This window comes from Salvelinus fontinalis, chromosome 13, assembly GCF_029448725.1.
Source record: "Salvelinus fontinalis isolate EN_2023a chromosome 13, ASM2944872v1, whole genome shotgun sequence".
NCBI lineage: Eukaryota > Metazoa > Chordata > Actinopteri > Salmoniformes > Salmonidae > Salvelinus > Salvelinus fontinalis.
Window position 1 is genome coordinate 23549291 of NC_074677.1, and position 26311 is coordinate 23575601.

The 26311-nt window shown below is 42.7% G+C and overlaps 2 protein-coding genes across 7 annotated transcripts in view; one reads left to right on the forward strand and one right to left on the reverse strand.

Annotated features, from left to right (window-relative positions):
* Window positions 1-17792, reverse strand: part of LOC129868281 (2-acylglycerol O-acyltransferase 2-A-like) — a 44057-nt gene extending 26265 nt beyond the window's left edge. The window contains exons 1-3 of one of the 3 annotated variants that reach the window (XM_055942114.1): window positions 17079-17792; window positions 11576-11717; window positions 10614-10792 (exon numbers count right to left, since the gene is read on the reverse strand). In XM_055942114.1, coding sequence (XP_055798089.1) covers window positions 10614-10792; window positions 11576-11669 — 273 coding nt within the window. In that variant the 5' untranslated portion in view covers window positions 11670-11717; window positions 17079-17792. Of the gene's footprint in view, window positions 1-10613; window positions 11718-15876; window positions 16325-17078 lie in introns of those variants that run through there. The other 2 variants (XM_055942113.1, XM_055942112.1) reach the window with 2 other exon arrangements.
* A 3295-nt stretch (window positions 17793-21087) lies between these two features.
* LOC129868282 (microtubule-associated protein 6-like) overlaps window positions 21088-26311 on the forward strand; it is a 29743-nt gene continuing 24519 nt past the window's right edge. For 3 of the 4 annotated variants that reach the window (XM_055942119.1, XM_055942117.1, XM_055942118.1), the window contains exon 1: window positions 21089-22169. In XM_055942119.1, coding sequence (XP_055798094.1) covers window positions 21436-22169 — 734 coding nt within the window. In that variant the 5' untranslated portion in view covers window positions 21089-21435. Of the gene's footprint in view, window positions 22170-26311 lie in introns of all 4 variants that reach the window. The other variant, XM_055942116.1, reaches the window with a different exon arrangement.

Genomic DNA, 26311 nt, shown 5'->3' on the forward strand with positions numbered 1-26311 from the left:
CATGGACTGAATAACACACCTTCTTGTGAGACCTGCGCAGTTAAAAAAAAATTCCGGGCACGAAGCAGAATTTGGTCTCGGCTTCTAGAACAAGGTAGATAACGGTGAATATGATCTCTGACTACGATATTAATTGATACATGTCACAAAATCATCCTAAAGTATGTTTTTTCAATATACTTTAATTATATTATTGCAATTTATTCTGGACTTTAGATGTGATACGACGGAAGAATTTTTTGAAGAAACGCTGAGTAGCGCCGCAATGCTATTGTGCTTGCTAACCAAAGAGGGAAATAATTCGTTCTGGAACCCAACTAAAGACTCTACTGGACATTGGACCCCGTTACAACATTCTGATGGAATATCAACAAAGATAAGACCCAATTTGGGATGCTTTTTCATATATCTGTTGAGCTGTGCTGTGCTAACTGGGCTAACTGTGCTAGGCTAGCGCTTGACCAATGCTAGTGCTGACTTATGCTAGCTTATGTTGTTAGCTAATATAACGATATATTGTGTTTTCGCTGTAAAACACTTCAAAAATCGGAAATGTTGGCTTTATTCACACGATATCTGTCTTTCATTAGCTATCCACCATATGTTTTTCTGAAATGTTTTATGAGGTGTAATTAGTAGCCGACGTTGGTGTATGTATTTTCTCTGGCTACTCCCGTCTGGATTCAGACTCTAGCTATGTGTTAGCATTTTTGGGTAGCATCAATGTAAAACTGATTTATAGCTAAAATATGCACTTTTTATGAACAAAACATAGATTTATTGTGTAACATGTTATATGACTGTCATCTGAGGTAGTTTTTTCTGGGCTCTTTAGGTTGGTTTTAGTTTATTTCGGTTGGCTTGTGCATGCTACTTGAATCATAATTCATACTTCATAATCATATCCATACGTGTCTGTCCACTTTTGTATTTGGTGGTGAGCTAACATAAATATATGTGGTGTTTTCTCTGTAAAACATTTAAAAAAATCGGACATGTTGGCTGGATTGACAAGATGTTTATCTTTCAAATGCTGTATTGGACTTGTTAATGTGTAAAAGTTAAATATTTTTAAAAAATAGATTTTGAATTTCGCGCCCTGCAGCTGTTGTCATTTTCGTCCGATTTCGGGCTTGCACCCCAAACAGGTTTTAACTGACTTGGCTAGTTAAATAAAGTTAAAAAATAATAAATAATTGTATTGTGTGCTATTGTAGAGATCACTTCATTCAAGTAAAATAAAATAAAATGTTATTGGTCACATACTGTATATGTGTTTAGCAGATGTTAATGCGAGTGTAGCGAAATGCTTGTCATTCTAGTTCCGACAGTGCAGCAATATCTAAGTAATATCAAACAATTTCACAACAAATACCTAATACACACAAATCTAAGTAATGGAATTAAGAATATATAAATATATGTATGAGCAATGTCAGAGCGGCATAGACTAAGATACAGTAGATAGTATATACATATGAGATGAGTAATGCTAGATATGTAAACATTATTAAAGTCACTAGTGTTCCATTTATTAAAGTGGCCAATGATTTTAAGTCTGTGTATGTAGGCAGCAGCCTCTCTGTGCTAGTGATGGCTATTTAACAGTCTGATGGCCTTGAAATAGAAGCTGTTTTCAGTGTCTCGGTCCCAGCTTTGATGTACCTGTACTGACCTCGTCTTCTGGAAGATAGCGAGGTGAACAGGCAGTGGCTCAGGTGGTTGTTGTCCTTGATGTCCTTTGTTTGTTGACGTTTAGTGAGAAGTTTTCCTGTCACCATACTCCCAGAGCCCTCACCTCCTCCCTGTAGGCTCTCATCGTTGTTGGTAATCAAGCCTACTACTGTTGTGTCGTCTGCAAACTTGATGATTGAGTTGGAGGCGTGTTTGGCCACGCAGTAATGGGTGAACAGGGAGTACAGGAGGGGGCTGAGCACGCACCCTTGTGGGGACCCTGTGTTGAGGATCAGTGAAGTGGAGATGTTGTTTCCTACCTTCACCACCTAGGGGCAGTCCGTCAGGAAGTCCAGGACCCAATTGCACAGGGCGGGATTCAGACCCAGGGCCTCGAACTTAATGTTGACCTTGGAGGGCACTATGGTGTTGAATGCTGAGCTATAGTTAATGAACAGCATTCTTACATAGGTATTCCTCTTGTCCAGATGGGATAGAGCAGTGTGCAGTGTGATGGCGATTGCATCGCCGGTGGACCTATTGGGGTGGTATGCAAATTGAAGTGGGTCTAGAGTGACAGGTAAGGTGGAGGTGATATGATCCTTGACTAGTCTCAAAACATTTCATGATGACAGAAGTGACTGCTACGGGGCGATAGTCATTTAGTTCAGTTACCTTTGCATTCTTGGGTACAGGAACAATGGTGGCCATCTTGAAGCATGTGGGGACAGCAGACTGGGATAGGGAGAGATTGAATATGACCGTAAACACACCAGCCAGCTGGTCTGACTCTGAGGACGCGGTTAGGGATGCCGTCTGGGCCGGCAGCCTTGCGAGGGTTAACACTTTTTACAGTCTTATTCACGTCGGCCATAGAGGAGAGCCCGCAGTCCTTGGTAGCTGGCTGCATCGGTAGTACTGTGTTATCCTCAAAGCGGGCGAAGAACGTGTTTAGCTTGTCCGGAAGCAAGACGTCGGTGTCTGCGACGTGGCTGGTTTTCCTTTTGTAGTCGGTGATTGTCTGTAGACCCTGCCACATCCGTCTCGTGTCTGAGCCATTGAGTTGCGACTCCACTTTGTCTCTATACTGACGTTTTGCCTGTTTGATTGCCTTGCGGAGGGAATGACTACTCTGTTTGTATTCTACCATATTCCCAGTCACCTTACCATGGTTAAATGCGGTTGTAACGGCAGTCTAAGTCGTCCTCCTCATCGGACGAGGAGAGGCGAGAAGGATCGGAGGACCAATGTACAGCATGGTAAGTTTCCATGATTTAATAACACGAAAACTAGACAAAATACAAAACAACAAACGAACCAACCGTCCCAGTCCCGTGTGGCACAAACACTGACACAGGCAACAACCACCCACAAATCCCCAACACAAAACAAGCCACCTATATATGATTCTCAATCAGGGACAACGATTGACAGCTGCCTCTGATTGAGAACCATATTAGGCTGAACACAGAAACAGACAAACTAGACACACAACATAGAATGCCCACCCAGCTCACGTCCTGACCAACACTAAAACAAGCAAAACACATAAGGACTATGGTCAGGACGTGACAGTACCCCCCTCCTGAGGTGTGGACTCCGAACGCACCCCTAAAACTCAAGGGGAGGGTCTGGGTGGGCATCTGTCCGCGGTGGTGGCTCCGGCGCGGGACGAGGCCACCACTCCACCATTGTCTTTGTCCCCCTCCTTAGCGCCCTTTGAGTGGCAACCCTCGCCCCCGACCCTGGTCTAGGAACCTTCACAAAAGTCCCCCCTAGATAGAGGAGACAGCTCAGGACAGAGAGGTAGCTCAGGACAGAGAGGTAGCTCAGGACAGAGGGGCAACTGCGGACTGAAGGGCAGCTCCGGACAGAGAGGCAGCTCATGACTGGCGGGCAGCTCATGACTGGAAGGCAGCTCATGACTGGAAGGCAGCTCATGACTGGAAGGCAGCTCATGACTGGAAGGCAGCTCATGACTGGAGGGCAGCTCATGACTGGAGGGCAGCTCATGACTGGAGGGCAGCTCATGACTGGAGGGCAGCTCATGACTGGAGGGCAGCTCATGACTGGAGGGCAGCTCATGACTGGCGGGCAGCTCATGACTGGCGGGCAGCTCATGACTGGAGGGCAGCTCATGACTGGAGGGCAGCTCATGACTGGAGGGCAGCTCATGACTGGAGGGCAGCTCATGACTGGAGGGCAGCTCATGACTGGAGGGCAGCTCATGACTGGAGGGCAGCTCATGACTGGAAGGCAGTTCATGACTGGCTGACGGCTCTGACGGCTCCTGACTGGCTGGCGGCTCTGGCGGCTCCTGACTGGCTGGCGGCTCTGGCGGCTCCTGACTGGCTGGCGGCTCTGGCGGCTCCTGACTGGCTGGCGGCTCTGGCGGCTCCTGACTGGCTGGCGGCTCTGGCGGCTCCTGACTGGCTGGCGGCTCTGGCGGCTCCTGACTGGCTGGCGGCTCTGGCGGCTCCTGACTGGCTGGCGGCTCTGGCGGCTCCTGACTGGCTGGCGGCTCTGGCGGCTCCTGACTGGCTGGCGGCTCTGGCGGCTCCTGACTGGCTGGCGGCTCTGGCGGCTCCTGACTGGCTGGCGGCTCTGGCGGCTCCTGACTGGCTGGCGGCTCTGGCGGCTCCTGACTGGCTGGCGGCTCTGACGGCTCGGGACAGACGGGCGGCTCTGACCGCTCGGGACAGACAGGCGGCTCAGATGACGCTGGGCAGGCAGGCAGTTCAAACGGCACTGGGCAGGCAGGCAGCTCAGACGGCGCTGGGCATGGTACCGGCACTGGAGGTACTGGGTTGGAGACACGCACCATAGGGAGAGTGCATGGAGGAGCAACAGAGTTCTGGAGACGCACAGGAAGCCTGGTGCGTGGTGTAGGCACTGGTGGTACTGGGCTGGGGCGGGAAGGTGGCGCCGAATATACCGGACCGTGAAGGCGTACAGGAGCTCTTAAGCACCAAGCCTGCCCAACCTTACCTGGTTTAATGCTCCCCGTAGCCAGGCCAGTGCGGCGAGGTGGAATAGCCCGCACTGGGCTGTGCTGGCGAACTGGGGACACCATACGTAAGGCTGCTGCCATGTACACCGGCCCGAGGAGACGCACTGGAGACCAGATGTGTTGAGCCGGCTTCATGGCACCTATCATGGCACCTGGCTCGATGCCCACTCTAGCCCGGCCGATACGTGGAGCTGGAATGTACCGCACCGGGCTAAGCACACGTACAGGAGACTCCGTGCGCTCTTCCGCACAACACGGTGTCTGCCCGTACTCTCGCTCTCCACGGTAAGCCCGGGAAGTTGGCGCAGGTCTCCTACCTGACTTCGCCACACTCCCCTCACTCCCCTTTTTGTTATCTTCATGTTACATCGAACATTACTCGGTCTTTCCATCACTAAGCATATATTCACAGAAGTACAGCCTCATTTTAAAAATGGATGCTAGTGCCTAACCATAACTTGAAATATGAGGAAGAAGAGTTATCACCTTGGACCTTAGTGGGGAATCTGACGCTGTGTGATGACTAATCAAGCCTTGATATAGTTTCAGCCGTGTTGGATGGGTGTTGATACTAGCATTACCTAGCATGCGGTGGGCTTGTTAAACACCCACTTGGCGATCAGTGTTTGTGATCAAGCCTTCATTGCCTCTCAGGGGAATGTCTGTTAGTTCTTATTTCAGACACTCTTATATGTAACCTTATTCTAGTTATCTATGGGGTCTATTCTCTCTTCATCAGGTCATTCATTCTTCTCTCATGGCTCACCAGTATATACTGTTATACATTAGCCTTTAGCTCAGGTAGACTATATTGTTGGTCCAGGTTGATTATCAGGTCACTCTCACTGTGCACACTGTGCACGCTGCAGATGCATCAGCTACAGCTGAGCAATTTCATTAGTACATTAGGCTATTTAGGTAGCTACGAAATAACCTGTACCAACGTTTAGTTGTGGTTTTGGGTGTTTGTTAGTAATGTGTATGTTTTATGCTATGTGATGGCATGTGCACTCTGCAGCAGTCTACTGTATGCTCTTCTCTCTGTACAATGTCTTCTGTAATATAACCATGTATGCCTTTTCTATTCCAATTTCAGTCTGGCAAATGCAGCTTTATCATGCTCTGTTAGCAGTGATTCAGTTCATTTTGGGCGTCAGGACCCTTCAGCATGCAGTCTGCTCAAGGATCCATGTCTGCCTACACTTCATGGCCTATGGAGAAGGAATGAACATGCATATCAAAGAGTATCTCTCCTCTCTCAGTAGCACATGTTTGAGTTCACGTTAAGGCAACAGTGTTGGGTTACATTACTCTGGCTTTATGGGTTCTTCAGTCTGAAATGCACTAAATGTTCCTCCGCTTTATTTTTGCATTATCTCTTAAGTTCTGTTTGCATTGTGGACTCTCACATGTTAAACGTACTGTCATACACCCCGAGATTAAAGAATTGGCATGGAACTGAAATCTTCACCGCCAGATCTAACACGGCTTTGTCCTCTTTCATGTTATGTTGCCTGCATGCTGAGCACGGGCAGCCCCTGGCGAACCTCTTGTTCAACATTGACGCTGGCAACTAATGACAAGATACTGGAACTCATCACGGCTCTAGTTCCTTCGTCAGTGCTGAGGGCTAGCTCTGGGCACCGAATTCTGCATCTGCGGTGCTACTGCTTCTCAATACATTCCGGCTTCACTCTGATCCTCTGCTGCTACGGTGTTACGTTTGATTGATTCTGAGATTGGCGGAACTCATGTAGGTTCCACAGTATTGCTACAGTTGAAGTCGGAAGTTTACAGAAAAAAAGTGTAGACAATTTCTAAATGCCTGAAGGTACCACGTTCATCTGTACAAACAATAGTACGCAAGTATAAACACCATGGGATCACGCAGCCGTCATACCGCTCAGGAAGGAGACGTGTTCTGTCTCCTAGAGATGAACGTACTTTGGTGCGAAAAATGCAAAAGAACAACAGCAAAGGACCTTGTGAAGATGCTGGAGGAAACAGGTACAAAATGATCTATATCCACAGTAAAACGAGTCCCATATCGACATAACCTGAAAGGCCGCTCAGCAAGGAAGAAGCCACTGCTCCAAAACCGCCATAAAAAAGCCATACTACAGTTTGCAACAGCACATGGGGACAAAGATTGTACTTTTTAGAGAAATGTCCTCTTGTCTGATGAAACAAAAATAAAACTGTTTGGCCATAATGCCCATCGTTATGTTTGGCGGAAAAAGGGGGACACTTGCAAGCTGAAGAACACCATCCCAAATGTGAAGCACGTGGGTGGCAGCATCATGTTGTGGGGGTGCTTTGCTGCAGGAGGGACTGGTGCACTTCACAAAATAGATGGCATCATGATGTAGGAAAATTGTGGATATATTGAAACAACTTCAAGACATCAGTCAGGAAGTTAAAGCTTCGTATTAATTTCTCTTTAATCATTGCATGATCTCGGATTTAATTATGGTCACTCCACTCATATGTTTACAGTGTTGGGAAAGCATTCTTAAACTGATAGGATGGGTAAAGTTACTGCTGTTGTCATTGCTCAAACTTATGCTGCTTTCTGTCCTCCCTTCCATGTTACGCTACCTGCAATGGCGACCACTGACCACGCCGGGCGATCCATTATTCCTCACCAACGCTGGCAAACAAATGACGAGATACTGGTAATAATCACGGTTCCATCTCCTTAGCCCACAGCGTTGACAATCTCTTGAACTGTACACAGCTCATTCATTTCGCATCAGCGTTGCTTAATTGGCATCTCTATCTGTCCCTGCATACACACTGACGATCACAGGGGTCAGTCCTCTGCTTCCTACGAACGCTATATTAGATTAAACGCCAAGGAGATTTTGGATGCCCAAAAGTGATGAGTTCATCTGCCAGTTCCATGCCTTTTATACTATAGTTTGGTATGACTGGGTTCAGCCAACGGTCAATAGCATTGCTTTGGCACTTACAGTATCGTAATAAAGTTCAGTGCATAGCTACAGATGGTTGTCTGGGTGCATATTGCTTAGGTTGCTTGTTAGATGGAAGATATTTTATGTAGGCCAACAGATGATCAGGCTACTTGTATTGATCAGTGAGTGCACCTGTCGATGCATCTCTAGGGCAGCTGGGTTCACACTGTTACATTGGCAAGATAGGCAGATGAAGCTCGCCTCAAGCGAGGGTACCCAGCGTTATGTCATGAGGGATAGAAGTCATACGTTGCTCAGTTTATGCCACACATGGTTAACATTCTCACATGGTATTTGTTCTTGCGCTAGTAGATGTACTTTAGCTGGTCTATTTGATCATATCTAAACGGCACTCTGCCGTAGCTACACATAGTCAGATGGTGTGAGGTTCTGCTGTTTTGGGGGATTGTGTAGTTTACAGTGCTCACTGACTGTAGGCTATTTAATATTGACTCTTTGCTTGGGCAGGGAGCAATCCTGAAGGAGCAGAGCCTTTCATTTTTTTTATTTAACCTTTATTTAACTAGCCAAGTCAGTTAAGAACAAATTCTTATTTGCATAGCGCCAAGAGTTGCATTATTCATTGCTTAATAAATGGTTAAGCAAACAGTACCAGTCAAAAGTTTGGACACCCCTACTTATTCCATGGTTTTTCTTTATTTTTACTATTTTCTACATTGTAGAATAATAGTGAAGACATCAAAACTATGAAATAACACATGGAATAATTTAGTAACTTAAAAAGTGTTAAACAAATCTAAATATATTTGAGATTCTTCAAAGTAGCCGCCCTTTGCCTTGACAGCTTTGCACATTCTTGGCATTATCTCAACCAGCTGAATGAGGTAGTCACCTGAAATGTATTTCAATTAACAGGTGTGCCTTGTTAAAAGTTAATTTGTGAAATGTCTTTCCTTAATGCGTTTGACCCAATCAGTTGTGTTGTGACACGGTTGGGTGGTATACAGAAGATAGGTCTATTTGGTAAAATAGTCCATATTATGGCAAGAACAGCACAAATAGGCAAAGAGAAACGACAGTCCATCATTACTTTAAGACATGAAGGTCAGTCAATACGGAACATTTCAAGAACTTTTCAAGTTTCTTCAAGTGCAGTCGCAAAAACCATCAAGCGCTATGATGAAACTGGTTCTCATGAAGACTGCCACAGGAAAGGAAGACCCAGAGTTACCTCTGCTGCAGAGGATAAGTTCATTAGAGTTAACTGCACCTCAGATTGCAGCCCAAATAAATGCTTCACAGAGTTAAAGGAACAGACACATCTCAACATCAACTGTTCAGAGGAGAATGCGTAAATCAGGTCTTTATGGTCGATTTGCTGCAAAGAAACCATTACTAAAGGACACCAATAATAAGAAGAGACTTTAAATACGAGCAATGGACATTAGACCGGTGGAAATCTGTCCTTTGGTCTGATGAGTCCAAATTTGAGATTTTTGGTTACAACCGCTGTGTCTATGTGATGCAGGGTAGGTGAACGGATGATCCCCGCTTGTGTGGTTCCCATTATGAAGCATTGAGGAGGAGGTGTGTTGGTATGGGGGTGCTTTGCTGGTGACACTGTCTGTGATTTATTTTGAATTCAAGGCACACCTGACCAGCATGCATTCTGCAGCGATATGCCGTCCCAAACTTTTGACTGGTACTGTATTTCTATGTCTTTTCTATCTGAAATTAAGCGGAGCCAATTCAGAAAAGAAACCCGAGTGCCCCGCATCAGCTGGGATGGCATAAATTAGAGGCTTATATCAATCACACCTACCTTATTTGGCGGCCTATTTAAGCTGACCGGGTCTGCTCACTCATCCTGCTGCCGCTTGCTGCTACTATGCACTGGCTGTTTGCCCCCATCACCACCCCAGCATCCACCTGTTAGGTTCTGTGTTCCTGCCGGGGGGATTGGTATAGTTTACCGCGCTCACTGCCAATAGGCTGGATATTTTATATTGACGCTTTGCTTGGGCAGTGAGCTACCCTGAACGAGCAGAGCTTATATCGGAAAGACTTGCATTATTCAATGTTTAATAAATGGTTAAACATATTTCTACATGGTGCTTTCTTTCTGAAATTAACTATCTGAGGAATGTTTTATCAATGGCATCAAAAGTCATTCTATGTTTACAATGAAGGTTTACATTGGTATGTCTCACTAAGGCTGTCGTTGGAGATCCAAACGCATCACTGAATTTACGTAAACAATACATTTATGATTGTCTATGGCTGATTTCTAGGTCATCTGAAAATAACAATTGATTACAATGACCAATAGAAGCTTAAAAAGAAACACTACCATTCACTTCAAATTAATAAATACATAGGTCTAGCTATACCATTAGAATAACAATTATGGATTTAACAATGTCAAAGATAATTCATGCTAATTCATGTGACCCTATTGAGACTTTCAAATAGACAAACTATAGATAACAAAGCTCTGCATAGCAACTGAAAGGGAAAATACACATCTGAGCCATTTTGTTGTTGATGTTCACATGCTTATCAGTACAGACCAAAGTGTACATTCTGACCAAGGGCAAGAGCATGGACCCATCTCAGCGGAAGGATATTGCAGGCTCACAGGCCTCCAAGCTCCATAGAATAGAATCAAAGATTTGTATATCCTTTAAAACAGGAGTTCTTACTGCACTATCCAATAACACAGCATATTGTATTGGTATGACTTTGAGAGACTAAGTTCTTAGGATAAGACTAATGATGATCAAATTGCAACAAATACCAACTCACATTTCTTAGCTGAACTTGTATTTCTCTACACACAATCCATATATCACCACTAGATGGGGACATCAACCAGCAACAGCTGTAGATAGGGCCTATCCATACCTGGCCACTGCTCTTATATTGAAGCCCAAAAAAAACATAGTCACAAACACTCACAAAAGAGTGCAGTAAACACAGTAAAGTCATCCCACCTTTACAGGGAAGTAGTCCCTCATGTAGTCCCAGACACGTAGATTGGAGAGGAAGTGAACCCTGTTGCCCCCCTTGGATGGTGTTTCCCAGTCGATGAACCACCAGCAGGCGTACAGCACGCTGATCAGCCAGAACCGAGTGAACATCAACACAAAGAACAGCACGATGCAGCTTGGAGCTGGAGGAAGACAACCAATACACACAGACAGACATACACACACACACACACACACACACACACACACACACACACACACACACACACACACAGACAGACATGTGATGGGCACTGCACTATTAGGTTGCATCTCTTAACCTGCTGACATACTGAGCAGCAGTGAGCAGGAGAGGGACAGGGATAGAGAGATAGAAAGGGGTAGAGAGAGAGATCTAAGCAAACCCGAGAAGTGTACTACAACTCAAGCCATGAGTTTTTCCTAACCATGTGACCTGAACAGATTGACCAATAACTAGGACCCAGAGTTTTTCCTTGTCAGGTCATGTGGTCATAAAAAACGAATACCAGGACGTGTGTTTCTTCTTGTCCACTAGGTACCACTGATGCACAGTATCCAATCCATCTCAAAAATAATAAAAAGTGTGGAAGGCCTAATGGACAAATCTATTGCTACACACATGGAGTCTCTCCACTGTCCAACACATGTTATGTAAGAGTTACTTAAGAGTTGGATAAGGGAATTTCTTCTGTATGCATGTGTTTGTGTAAGCATCGTTCCTTGCTCTGTTTCAGGCACAACTCCATGGGCACATGGAAGTCAGCCAGCAGTGGAAACTCTCAACGAATTCAATTTCAACTTCTCCACACCGAGCAACCCATTAAGCAAACAGAACTGGACACAAGGCTCCCCACTTGTTAAGAAATGAGGAAGAAAGGCTAGCTAACACAGCTGCACAGCACACACAGACAGCCCAGGACAGAGCAGAACAGTGGCAGACTCACCCAGGCCCAGAAAGGAGAAGACCCACTGTAGCACCGAGGCCGTCTGCAGTCTTCTGCTTAGGGGCAGGTCGGTAGGGGCAAACTGGATATTCATGGTGGGGACTGAAGAGGCTGGCAGTGCAGGCAGACAGGAGGCTTATGTCTGGGACACCCGGGAGAGGAGAAGAGTGAGTGAAGTGGGTCCAAAGTCTGCCTTTCTCCCTCTCTATCCACAGTCAACTGACATTTGACCGTCTTATCTCTGCAATCCTTTAATGCATGAATTAATTACTCAACCCATTTCTCTATCTTCAAGACCTTTGACCTTGCTGGTACTGGGCCAGCTAACAATTGTATTTACAAGAACATTTGTATTGTTACTGTTGCTGAGCCAAACAAGGTCCTGATTGGTGAACCACTGATCCATGCAATGTGCTTCGTATGTTGGCAAGGTTAGGGATACTCACACACAGTACTTCTAACATGCAGTGTTTTCAACTCACACATTTGACATGCATGATTACATTGTGCATGTATACATAAATTATTATTCAACATTTCCAGACATGTGATTTGAACTCCCAACCTCCTGGTTTATGGTACTCCGATCTTCCTGCTAACCACCATGTCCGTGTCAGGTACCAGTTAATCCAAATATTCTCTCGTCATTTGTATTTGTATTTATTATGTATCCCGTTAGCTGCCAAGGCAGCAGCTCTTCCTGGGGTACAGCCAAATTAAGGAAGTTTATACAACTTTAATAACATTACAATACATTCACAGATTTCCAAACACACTGTGTGCCTTCAGGCCCCGACTCCACCACATATCTACGGCACAAAATCCATGTGTACGTTGTTAAGTTCTAATTTTCAGAATAAATAGCTCACGGACACTAGAGAAGCTTAACCAAGTTTAATTCTTCTAAAAAGGCCAATACAGCTGGATTCAGACAAAATTCATTTTCACACAAGCACTGATATTTAACCGTTCCTCATAGGCAGAGTCTCCTCCTACCCATCTGTACAAGCATTGTTCTTTACTGCTAGGCAGGACACTAGTGATACAGGCCATAAACTTCTCTTTCTCCATTAAGGTGACCTGACCTGACCTCAACCCCCCTTCATCACTAATCGATGGCTCTTTCCCCTTATCAGTGCCTGCCACATGTAATCACTTCCCTGCACTCAACACATTCCAAGCTTAGTTGCACCCACTATATACCTTCCTCCTATAACCCTTAACTTCTGGTGTAGATCCTCTAAACCTTACCACTCCATCAGTGACATGAATAAGTATATTTCATATTCTCAAAACCCTCCTCTTGAACAATAGCTTCCTACTGTTCAACTTACATAAACTTGGAAATTACTTATAAATAGACAAACACTGATAATAAAACATGAATTAAAAAACAAAAAAAATATTATAACTGAACAAACAATGATGACAAAACATTCACTGTGAGGTTTACCAACTCAGAAATGTATTGCCTCTGTTCTATGATCACACCATACACAATTTTATTTCCATCTCTCATCACACAACAAAATGCCATTCCAGCTGCATCTGCTGGCTTGCTTCATGTCAGCTGGAGCGGCTTTTAGTTTCTCCACTTTCTCCTTCTAGTCCCTGTGAGTGATATCATAAGACTTGGAAAGCAACAAAAAGACACACAAAACATAACAGTATTAACAATGTGATAAGATATGCACAAATATATATTCAAGTCTGAGACCATGACAATTCCCACTCTCTCTTCACCTGACTCTATGCATCCAGGATACTTTTCTGCTGGATTCCACTCAAATGAAAGTCCTAAAAAGCCTCCTCATGCTTTCGCCCAGTCTTCCCCTTTCGGCCCCAGGTTCCAAGAGGTGTTCCCAAGTCATGTCATTTTCACTTTGTTCCTCATCTCCTCCGTTGCCACAACCCTACATCCTCTTGAGGTAACTCAGCACTGTATATGCTTTCACATCAATGCCTTCAACATTTTGTTTCGAGTACAATTACCCCAACATCTATCCTCTTTCATATGATGCATTAACCAATAAAGCAGCTAACCCCAACCCAACTATGATGTTTAACGTAGCTCCCAGACCCCCCCCATCTGCATATCTTACAGTGGAATTTAGTTTCTCTCTTTCGCTCTGTTTCCTAAGTCATGGAGTCTTCAAGCTCACCCATTATGCAGCTGGACCTTGCTTCGCATGAGAACTATGCACCCACCTAGGAGAGACATGACGATCTTTACCGCTACATGTGCTGTAAGGAGTACTGTGTGTGGACCACACCAACACTGTCCCAACACCCCCCGCCTGGTGTATCTTGATGTACAGATGTACACATCTCCAGAATTCAGCCCATACCCTTGGTTATCTCTGCTTTCACCTGAGGATATATACACTGCAACACATGAGTCATTTCCTGACAACACTCTCCTGTTATGGCAAGATTACTAATTTGTGACATTTGAATAACAGCCTCCCCTGTACTCCCATTGGTCTCCCAGTTACCAGTTACCAATCCATGTAGCACGAGTCCTTATAAACTGATATCCCAATAATGCTACTAAAGTAACCCCTGCTACTACTAACATGGCCCATGCCTATAGCATCCTTCAATTACGGTCCCTACAGCGACTACCGTGAGAATAACTCCTGTATGTAATCTGTCAAGTGTTCGCCGGCTGTTAGAAATTGGGAAAGAAATTAATGAGTTGGAAGAATATCCAACCTAACAAAATTCTGAGTCACAGGTTTCTTGAAAGTTTACCATAGTGTCTGAAATTCCACCACTATCTCTTCTCCTCTCAGCATGATCTGGGTATGTGTAATGTTCCATTTAACTTCATTAAATCCCTATATTGTGGACAGTTAGCTCATAGGATAGGGAGGACAGCTATCTCCTGTAACAATATACAGTCTCTGGGAATGATACTCCACCATCACCACAACCTTAATTTATGAGCCCCCACAGATCTTCATTGCAGTCACGTTCCATCCCACTTAACAGCCCTATGTAAACATTCTGTCTCAAACACCTCGCCTCCTGCTACAGATACATTTGCACATGTATCATCCCATCTGACCCATTACATACTAGTCATTACTCCTAATGCACTTCTCAGTTATAAATATACTAAAACAGTCTCAAATGAATTAGTCAATACACATCAGTCCCTCCTCTGGAACAATTATTTTCCACAAAACCTAAAAACATATTGACTTGAAAAGGAAAGAGAAAAAAGTAGGTGTTTATTAACTTCACACCACTCATTGATGCAACCAACATAATTCTGATGACATGGTAAAACAAAAGAGAACATAAAAAAAACTTCATGGTTTACCCAAGCTATCATCCAGTGATTTCTCTAACAAACAACCTCCCTGTCAGACCCCTCACTGTTCTGGAGAAACTCTCTCTCGCTGTATTCAAATCTAAAACATTTTATAAATTATCCAACCCAAATTTAGAAGGACAGTCCTTCGTGCTTACTTTGAGTCTAGGACTTGAATTCCAGCTTCTAAATTTATCACACATCATCCCTGTTAGAACATACATTTATAAACAAAACCTTTTATTGCTGGGAATAACTCCCCATTACAGGCCCCCTTTGTCCCTGTTTTCCTGTCACGTGTGGCCTGGTAATGAAAGATCAGTATCTTAATGCATCCTTAGTCTAAATTGTTTGCAGTGTGTAGCAAAGGTGGGCTTGAGACAAGTAAGTCTCAAGTCAAGACCGACAAGTCTCAAGTCCTAAACTTTGAGTTTTGAGTCCTAAACAAGTCATAATGTGCTCTTCACCAAATGTAATACCATTTCATATTTTTAACAAGAGTAATAGTTAGTATAATACATTTACGCAAATCATGAATGCTTTTAAAAATATATATGTATTACTTTCCAAATAAACTTTATATTTCCATGGAAATACATGGGTAGCCATGAGAAAGACCCCCCCCCCCCATAGTGATCGGCTATCGAGGATTGTTATGGGGCGCAATCGTGCAATGTAGGCTTGTACACAATCGCCCAACCTTAACACACACACACACACACACACACACACACACACACACACACCCTCTCTGTGAGGTTACAGTGGGCTAATGTATGTCAATGGTTTTAGGAACAGCAGTAACATCATGCAGAATTTAGGCTACCAATTGCCTAGCCAGTTGTAGCTCAATCTTGGGTGAAATTATCACATTCCCGCACTGACTGACAGTGTGGAGGCTCATTGATTTATTGTTAAATTAGCCTACATGCTACACTAGCAAAGTTATATATAGCTGTCAGCTATATTAGCCACGACTTACCGTTCTTTGTGCAGCTTCAAATGTCGAACAAAGTTGGAAGTTGTTGCGCCTCTGTCTGTTATTTTCTTACCGCATGTTTTGCAATCTGTTTTTTGTTGACTACAGCATAGTCTTTGTATCCTAAAATAAGGATTTGGGGTATCATCTTTCAATGGGCTCCATCTGAATTCACCCACCGATGTTCCTCTGCACTGCCACGCGCAACTTTTTCTCAGCTGGCACAATTTGATTGGCTGCTGTCTGATTCAAACTGTAATCCATTAAATGAAGAGTTGATGTGCCGCACACTTTTTTAACAGCATCATTTTTTATATTTCGACTTGGGGACGGTATTAAGTCAGTTCGAGTCAAAAGACTCAAGTCCAAGTTAAGTCACGAGTCATTGGTGTTAAAGTCAAAGTCGAGTTGCAAGTTATTATATTTGTGACTCGAGTCTGACTCGAGTCCAAGTCATGTGACTCGAGTCCACACCTCTGGTGTGTAGACCACCCCCCCTGTCCTTCTCCTGGCACTTATCATTCTAGCGTGTCTTTTTCAGATATTGTTTACAGTTCATCTTCCCAACGGCTCATGTAACTCTTGCCTGTCCTATTTGATGACCCTTGATAATGTCCTGATTTCAATATCCAAGTAGATTAATCCGTTTCTCCCACATACACGAGTCTCTCACCTGAGCCATTCTCTCTCTCCACATTCACTCCACACCAGCTCTCAGCACTACTGCCGCCCGCACCCAGGTTTATGGCTCGGACTCAGAAGTGTTAAAAGTCACTGTCGCATTGCATGTCTTTGTCGCTCTTTCTTCAGATGGTTAGGGGGGGTTTTGAGGTTCACACACACTGTTTGTGGTCAAATTATTCCAACCATGCATTAAGACACAATCTGACATCACCTTCCATGATAACCTCAATAAAGCATACCGTAATTGCTGGACTATTAAGCGCACCTGAATATAAGCCGCACCCACTGAATAAAAAAAAAAAATGTATTTTGTACATAAATAAGCCGCACGTGTCTATAAGCCGCAGGTGCCTACCGGTACATTGAAACAAATGAACTTTACACAGCCTTTAAACGAAACACGGCTTGTAACAAAAATAAATAGGCTTTAACGAAACACGTCTTGTAACAAAAATAAATAGGCTTTAACGAAACAGGCTTGTAACATTTTTTTTTTTAAATAGCAGTAAACAGTAGCCTACCAAGAAAGTCCTTGGTCACTATCTTCCTCCTGTGCACTGAAACCACTGAAGTCATCTCCTTTGGTGTCGGAGTTGAATAGCCTCAGAATTGCTTCATCCGATGTTGGATCGTTTTCATTGTGCTCTCCTCACTTTCATCCGGAGGCAAATTCCCCGCTGAGCTTATGCTGCCCTCTTCAATACGCAGCAGCTCCACGCTGTCAGGACCCACTGGCAGACTTGACCATAAGTCGCTCTTCGCATGCGGCCTGTTTTAGTGAAGGATTTCTCCCCACTTGTCATCCAAGCCTCATTTTCTAGTTCGGGCCATCTGCTTTTCTTTCCTCTGAAAGCTTTTGTTGTCTTTTTGCACTAAGTCAGTTTCTCACGCTGCTGTTTCCAACGTCTTATCATCGACTCATTAAGGCCAAGCTCCCGTGCAGCAGCTCTATTTACTTTTCAAACAGCCAGATCGATCGCCTTCAAATTGAAAGCTGCATCATATGCATTTCTCCGTGTCTTTGCCATGATGAGGGTGACAAAATGACTACCGTAATCAGAATGATGGAAAGTTTGAGCGCGCTCGATTTACTTCACATTATGTGACGGTGCTCAGTTTTTTGGCTGCATGAATTTGTGAAAGCGGGAAAAATCCATAAATTAGCTGCGTCATTGTATAAAGCGCAAGGTTCATAGCGTGGGAAAAAAGTAGCGGCTTATAGTCCGGAAATTACGGTAGATCAGAACAACAGTTTAGTTCAATTAATTTCTGTTTCGGGAAATCTAGACAAGCATTGACTATATGACAAATTATTACATTAACCTTTTCTTCATAACATTATCTCTACAACAAATGTCAAAGAGCATAACCTCTCTGCGCTACGGATCCCTTTAGCGGGATCATTTTCCTAAACAACCGCTGAATTGCAGGGCGCAAAATATTACTAAAAATATTTATAATCATGCAATCACAAGTAAAATATACCAAAACACAGCTTAGCTTGTTGTTAATCCACCTATCGTGTCAGATTTTGAAAATATGCTTTACAGCGAAAGCAATCCAAGCTTTTGTGAGTGTATCAATCAATGCTAGAACAGCTAGCCCCAAATTAGCATGGTCACGAAAGTCAGAAAAGCAATAAAATTAATCGCTTTCCTTTGATAATCTTCGGATGTTTGCACTCATGAGACTCCCAGTTACACAATAAATGTTCTTTTTGTTCGATAAATATTACTTTTATAACAAAAAAACGCCATTTGGGTTGCGCGTTGTGTTCAGAAAACACAACCATTTAACCTGTCTAGCCCCGGGGTTCCGCTAACTCCTCCCACATTCCACTGAAAAGGCAGAGCGCGAAATTCAAAAAATATTTTTGAGAAATATTTAACTTTCACACATTAACCTGTTTGGGCTGCAGGGGCAGTATTGAGTAGCCTGGATAAAAGGTGCCTATTTCAAACGGCCTCGTACTCAATTCTTGCTCGTACAATATGCATATTATTATTACTATTGGATAGAAAACACTCTCTAGTTTCTAAAACCGTTTGAATTATATCTGTGAGTAAAACAGAACTCCTTTTGCAGCAAACTTCCTGACAGGAAGTGGAAAATCTGAAATCGATGCTCTGTTCTAGGGCCTGCTTATAAATGTGCTTGATATTTATTAGTATACATGCACTTCATACGCCTTCCACTAGATGTCAACAGGCAGTGAGAGAAGAAATGGAGTGTATAACATGATCTGAGGTCGAATAAAAGCTCTTGGCATGACGTGACCCCAATTTCCTGTTTTCTGGAACGCGCGAGAAGGGACCTGGTATTGCCTTCTGTAAAGCTGTCGTTATAGACGAATAATATCTCCGGCTTTGATTTTATTTGATACATGTGACAGTATCATCGTAAAGTATGTTTTTTCAATATAGTTTAATTAGATTATTGAATTTTTTTCGGGACGTTAGGCGTGTTGCTTTGTCTGCGTTTGTTCAGGAAGGAGAGCTTCGCGCCACTTTGCTAGCTTTCCGTGCTAATTGACTGTGTCAGTCACAAGGGTAAAAAACGCTATATTGGAGGGGTCACTACAGACTCTGGTTCGATTCCAGGCTGTATCACAACTGGCTGTGATTAGGAGTCCCATAGGGTGGTGCACAATTGGCCCAGCGTTGTCTGGGTTTGGCTGGGGTAGGCTGCCATTGTAAATAAGAATTTGTTCTTAACTGACTTGCCTTGTTAAATAAATAAAAATATAATTAAATAAATCTAACAAGTTAATAGGGGTGATGTATAGCTGAACACACACACATACTGATTGATAAGCCCACGGTGTTATCAATATTTTTGTGTTAATTAACCTGTTTAGATTGTTTATTACTGATTGTGACTTTTCCCTTTCACGTCATATTGATTATTTGGGGCTATCTAACTAGGCCGTAAACAGATGGAAATCTGGCATCTATCATAATCTTGAGGAAATCTATTTAAAGTGACACTAATAACCTATCTTATAAATACCAGAAGGTCAGTGACAATACCATTCTTTAATTGTGTGTTCTCACAAGCAATTCAAAGAATTTTATGCAATCTAATTTCCTGAAAGTGAAAATTGCAGCATTGGACAATAATGTATTAACTTTTATTTAACCAGGGAAAAAACACATTGAGACCTGGGTCTCATTTGCAAATATACCCTGGGAACAATAAAGAAAAGAAAATGATACACAATTTAAAACACAAAATTAAATAAACAGCAAATATTATATACACAAACAATCAAACAAAACAAATACATTTATAAATATGAAAATCCCTTTCTCCTAAACTGACCCAGAGACAGCAGCATATCAAATGAAACGTTACTTGGAGATTATTCAACCTGATGGGAAAAATCCACTCTGTGGATACACGTGGAGTCTCCAGCATTATCCAAACCTGTGACCTAGTGTTGTATTCCGACTTTCTATATTTCAACAATGATGTTAAGTAAATTGGTAGTTTATTATGAAAGGCTTTATAACAAAAACAGAATTATGAAGTGACCTGTGTGTTTGTAGCGAGGTCCAAACAACGTAATGATAAAGGGTGCAGTGGTGAGTGTCAAAACTGTCGGACGTTATAAAACAAAGGGTGCTGTGATAAATTGTGTCCAAAGGCTTCAAAACACTGGTAGCTGCATTCATGTATATAATATCTCCATAGTCTATAACAGGAATAAATGTAAACTGAATGATCTGTTTTCTACTATTTCATGAAAAGCAAGCCCTATTCTTACAGAAGAAACCCAACTTTATATATATATTTTTTAATTTTATACTATTTTTAAAAGATAGCTTTTCGTCAATCCAGATGCCCAGATATTTACAAGATCAATGGGGGATCTAAACTGAGTATTAATCAATGATTCCAGGATTTTTGCTAGGCAATGAATGAATGATCTTGCAGCTTTACCTTAAAATAACTTGTTTTATGCATCTAGAATTACAGTAATAACAGAGTGAAAACTAATACGGAATTAGTAATTAGTGTTTCCCATCATTATGTGCAAATGTTTTCAGATGCTCAGTGTGGCGCTAGTCTTGATTGTGTATAATGAGTAGGCATTGTCTACTTCAGTGCAGAAATCACCATCTGTCCTCTGTTGTTAAACAGAGGCAAGACCCCTGATCACAAAGCCAACTGCTCTGCTATCACTTACTCCAAAGCCTCCATACAATGACACATACACACATGAAATATGTCTGAATTTCTGATTTCTGCTCCTAAACCTTTCTAGATCCAATTGCAGTATTGGCCACTGTTCAATTGATGTCCTATTTGATATGCTATAAAGCAAACCATCAACCTCTCATGTTTTATTAAATGCTAGCAATACATAAACACAGGATCGTATAGAAGTATGGCGACATAAAACTATAATGGAATGGGTTGAGGCATCAAAACGTCTCTCCTCCCACTGCAGACATTGCATGATGCATGATGATGACGATGCCAGGTGATATTTCTCTGCTCCAATTCTAAGCATCCTCTCATGGGGGGGGATGCTGAGCGCGCAGGCGGGACCGATTTTCCTTGCAGTGCACTATCATAGAGCAATGTGCATGACAGGACAGAACGAGCAGAGCTGAGAGCAGCGCAAAGGGAAAACAGCGAGAGGGGAGTTGTAATAACGCTAATTAAGCATCCAATCTCTGTATTCGTAATATTTGAATCATGGATGTATAATTCCTCTATTTTCGCTAAACATCGTATCTTGCACCATTCAACAACTCGGACATTTTGTTCCTCAATTTGTTCCTTTAACAGAACATTGGTGCTCATCAATAGCCTAGGAGAGACAGAGAGTGCCATTGTATCGTGCGCAGGAACTGAGCTAAAGCCGACATCATGGCGTGGCCCTGCATCACCAGGGCGTGCTGCATGGCCCGCTTCTGGAACCAGCTGGACAAGGGGGACATTTCGGTGCCATTGGTTTTCACCAGGTACGACGTCTCGGAGATGCAGCATCTTCAACAGCAGCACCAACAAAAACAGCCGCATCACCAGGCACAGGCAAGCGCGGTCGCCATAGAAACTCAACCCGCTCACGAGGACAAGGCGGTAGCCGCTTGTGAGCACCTCGCAACGGGAACCGCTGTGTCTGAGGAGCGCGCATGTGGTTCTGTAATGCGCCAAGACTTTAAGCACTGGAAAGTGCGCCCTGAGCCAAGCTGTAAACCTAAGAATGAATATCATACTCCCGAGACCCCTTTTAACAACAAGACACAATATCAGAAGGATTTCAAGCCATGGCCCATTCAGAAAAGGGACGACCATCCTTGGATTGCCAGGCCCAATCCCTCCATCTCCATCGGCGGTGACTGTGTCCAGGATAGGTCCAAACACTACCATGCACACGCGGAAGTTGACAGTGGGGTGGAGAAAAGCGAAATTGCTGACAAAGTGCAAGAGAAAGAAATTCTGGGAGGGAGTAAAAATAACCAAACTGCAGAGGAGGATGGTGAAAAGAAAGTTAGCATCAAAGTGGAGCGAGAAGACGCGGCAGGGGCCAGAGGCAGGGCGGCGTTAGATGCGCTAAACAGGCAATTAAAACAGGAAGTTACAATTGGCAGCTCATACAAGTAAGTTGTAAATTCTATTGACAGATGAAACACAGAACCACTATCATGCAGTGGTGGAAAAAGTACCCAAATGTCATACTTGAGTAAAAGTAAAGATACCTTAATATAAAATGACTCAAGTAAAAGTGAAAGTCACCCAGTAAAATATTACTGGAGTAAAAGTCTAAAAGTATTTGGTTTTAAATATACTTAATTATTAAAAGTAAATGTTATTGCTAAAATATACTTAGTCAAAGTAAAAGTATAAATCATTTCACATTCCTTATTTTAAGCAAACCAGATGGCACAATGACATTTTTTGTTTTTTTACTGCCAGCCAGGGGCACACTCCAAAGACATCATTTACAAACAAAGCATTTGTGTTTAGTGAGTCCGCCAGATCAGGGGCAGTAGGGATGACCAAGGCAGTAGGGATGACCAAGACATTATGGATGACCAGGGATGTTCTCTTGATAAGCGTGTGAATTGGACAATTTTCCTGTCCTGCTAAGCATTCGAAATGTAACGTGTACTTTTGTGTGTCAGGGAAAATGTACGGTGTAAAAAGTATATTATTTTCTTTAGGAATGTAGTGGAGTACAAGTAAAAGTAAAAGTTGTCAAACAATGTAAATAGTGAAGTACAGATACCCCCAAAAACTACTTAAGTAGTACTTTAAAGTATTTTTACTTAAGTACTTTACACCACTGGTATCATGTACACACTTAGTGAGATCAGCTTTAAGATGATGAGGCAATAGGGCCCACTCTCAATGTTCAAAGTACACCAGAGAACATAATTTAGCCACAGAGTATGTTTTATCACAAGCACATACAAGTAGGCCTAACTGCCAAAATAAAGAAAACACCAACATAAAGTGTCTTAAAGTGTGTTGGGCCACCAAGCTGCCAGAACAGCTTCAATGTGCCTTGTCATAGATTCTACAAGTGGACCTAAACAATGCCAGGAAAATTTACCCCACACCAAAACATATCATTTGTATCCCTCATTTACTCAAGTGTTGTCTTAATTTTGTCAGTTACCGGTATTCCTATGTGCACCAAATGTGTTGTGGCCATATACATAATCCATAGAAGGGTTTTGGAACCTCTTACCGTCAATTTGACTGTTAATGGGTACACTAGTGATGGCTGCCAGTCCTGACTTGAATGGGAACTATGGATTATTTTACTTTAGTTGGTTGCGGCTGTCAGTTTGCCTTTTGCAAATTTCTAAATACAATTGTGAATAAAAACATATAGTTTGGAAAGCAAATGCCTACTGCTGAAAACAGAAGACTAATCTCTCTGTAGAACCAATAGAGAAATACATTCTCAACAACTCCCAATTTTGAATGAACAGCAGCAGCACTGTTTTACAAAGCTTATCTTGAGATTATCAACGACGAGCACATCGGCCATCATCGGTGAGTAGCCTATGGCTTCATCTTCATCATTTGGTGAGTCAGTGTGTCACTGGAAAGTTTATTTATTGTAGTAGCCTACTGTAGCCTATAATATATATATCAGTACCAGTCAAAAGTTTGGACACAACTACTCATTCAAGGGTTTTTCTTTATTTTTACAATTGTCTACATTGTAGAATAATAGTGAAGACATCACAACTGTGAAATAACATATGGAATCATGTAAGAACCAAAAATGTGTGTAACAAATCAAAATATATTTTATATTTGAGATTCTTCAAAGTAGCCACTCTTTGCCTTGATCACAGCATTGCACACTCCTGGCATTCTCTCAACCAGCTTCATGAGGTAGTCACATGAAATCCATTTCAATTAACAGGAGTGCCTTGTTAAAAGTTAATTTGTGGAATTTCTTCCCTTCTTACTGCGTTTGAGCCAATCAGTTGTGTTGTTACAAGGTTGGTATACAGAAGATATCCCTATTTGGTAAAATAACAAGTCCATATTATGGCAAGAACAGCTCAAATAAGCAAAGAGAATCGACAGTCCATCATTACTTTAAGACTTGATTTGTTTTACACATTTTTGGTTGCTACATGATTCCATATGTGTTATTTCATAGTTTTGATGTCTTCACTATTATTCAACAATGTAGAAAATAGAAAAAAAAATAAGAAAAACCATGGAATGAGTAGGAGTGTCCAAACTTTTGACTGGCACTGTATATTATATAAAAATTAAGAGACCACTACAAAATTATCAGTTTCTCTGGTTTTACTATTTCTTGGTATGTGTTTTGGTAAAATGAAGATTTTTGTTTTATTATGTAAACTACTGACAACATTCTCCCAAATTCCAAATAAAAATGTTGTAATTTGGAGCATTTATTTGCAGAAAATGACAACTGGTCAAAATAACAAAAAAGATGCAGTGTTGTCAGACCTCGAATAATGCAAAGAAAATAAGTTCATATACATTTTTAAACAACACAATACTAATGTTTTAACTTAGGAAGAGTTCAGAAATCAATATTTGGTGAAATAACCCTGATTTTCAATCACAGCTTTCATGCGATCCTCCACCAAATTTCACAGTGGGTGTGAGACCTGGAGAGGCCTACATGCCACAGTGTCTCGCACCCAATGTGAGATTTGGTGGAGGATCGGTGATGATCTGGGGGTGCTTCAGCAAGGCTGGAATTGGGCAGATTTGTCTTTGTGAAGGACGCATGAATCAAGCCACAAGGTTGTCCTGGAAGAAAACTTGCTTCCTTCTGCTCTGACAATGTTCCCCAGCTATGAGGATTGTTTTTTCCAGTAGGACAATGCTCCATGCCACACACAGCCAGGTCAATCAAGGTGTGGATGGAGGACCACCAGATCAAAACCCTGTCATGGCCAGCCCAATCTCCAGACCTGAACCCCATTGAAAACCTTGGGAATGTGATCAAGAGGAAGATGGATGGTCACAAGCCATCAAACAAAGCCGAGCTGCTTAAATTTTTGCGCCAGGAGTGGCATAAAGTCACCCAACATCAATGTGAAAGACTGGTGGAGGGCATGCCAAGACAGATGAAAGCTGTGATTGAAAATCAGGGTTGTTCCTCCAAATGTTGATTTCTGAACTCTTCCTAAGTTAAAACATTACTATTGTGTTGTTTAAAAATTAATATGAACTTATTTTCTGTATCCTACTACCTGAACTATGTTATTGATGTAAATTGAGAAGAGTGTGTGGCCTAGGATCGAGCCTTGGGGTACACCCTTGGTGACAGGCATTGGCTGAGACAGCCGATATTCTGATTTTATACACTGCACTCTTTGAGAGAGGTAATTAGCAAACCAGGCCAAAGACCCCTCAGAGACACCAATACTCCTTAGTCGGCCCATAACAATGGAATGGTCTACCGTACCAAAAGCTTTGGCCAAGTCAATAAAAAAACAGCACAATATTGCTTAGAATTAAGGGCAATGGTGGCATCATTGAGGACCTTTAACGTTGCAGTGACACATCCATAACCTGAGCGGAAACCAGATTCCATACCAGAGAGAATACTATAGACATCAAGAAAGCCAGTCAGTTAATTATTGACCAGTTTTTCCACCACTTTTGTTAAACGGGGCAAAATAGAAATAGGCCTATAACAGTTTGGATCAGCTTGATCTCCCCTTTAAATGAAGGATGAACCATGGCTGCCTTCCAAGCAATGGGAATCTCCCCAGAGAGGAGAGACAGGTTAAAAATGTCAGAGATAGGCTTGGCGATTATAGAGGCAGCAACCTTAAAGAAGAAAGGGTCTAAACCATCTGACCCCAATGTTTTTTTGGGGTCAAGTTTAAGGAGATCCTTTAGCACCTCAGACTTAGTGACTGCCTGCAGGGAGAATCGTTGTAGCGGGACAGGGGAAAATGAAGGAGCATCGGGGATAGTCGCATTAGAATGGGTGGGAGATGAGGAAATGTTGGATGGGCAAGGAGGCATGGCTGAGTCAAATAGGAATCCTGACTTAATGAAGTGGTGATTAAAAAGCTCAGCCGTGTGCTTCTTGTCAGTAACAACCACATCATCAACTTTAAGGGATGGGCAGCTGTGAGGAGGAGGGTTTATTTTCCAGGTCTTTAACCGTTTTCTAGAACTTCTTGGGGTTAGACCCACAGAGAGAGAACTGCTCCTTAAAGTAACTAACTTTGGCCTTTCGGATAGGCTGAGTGCACTTATTTCTCATTTGCCTGAACGA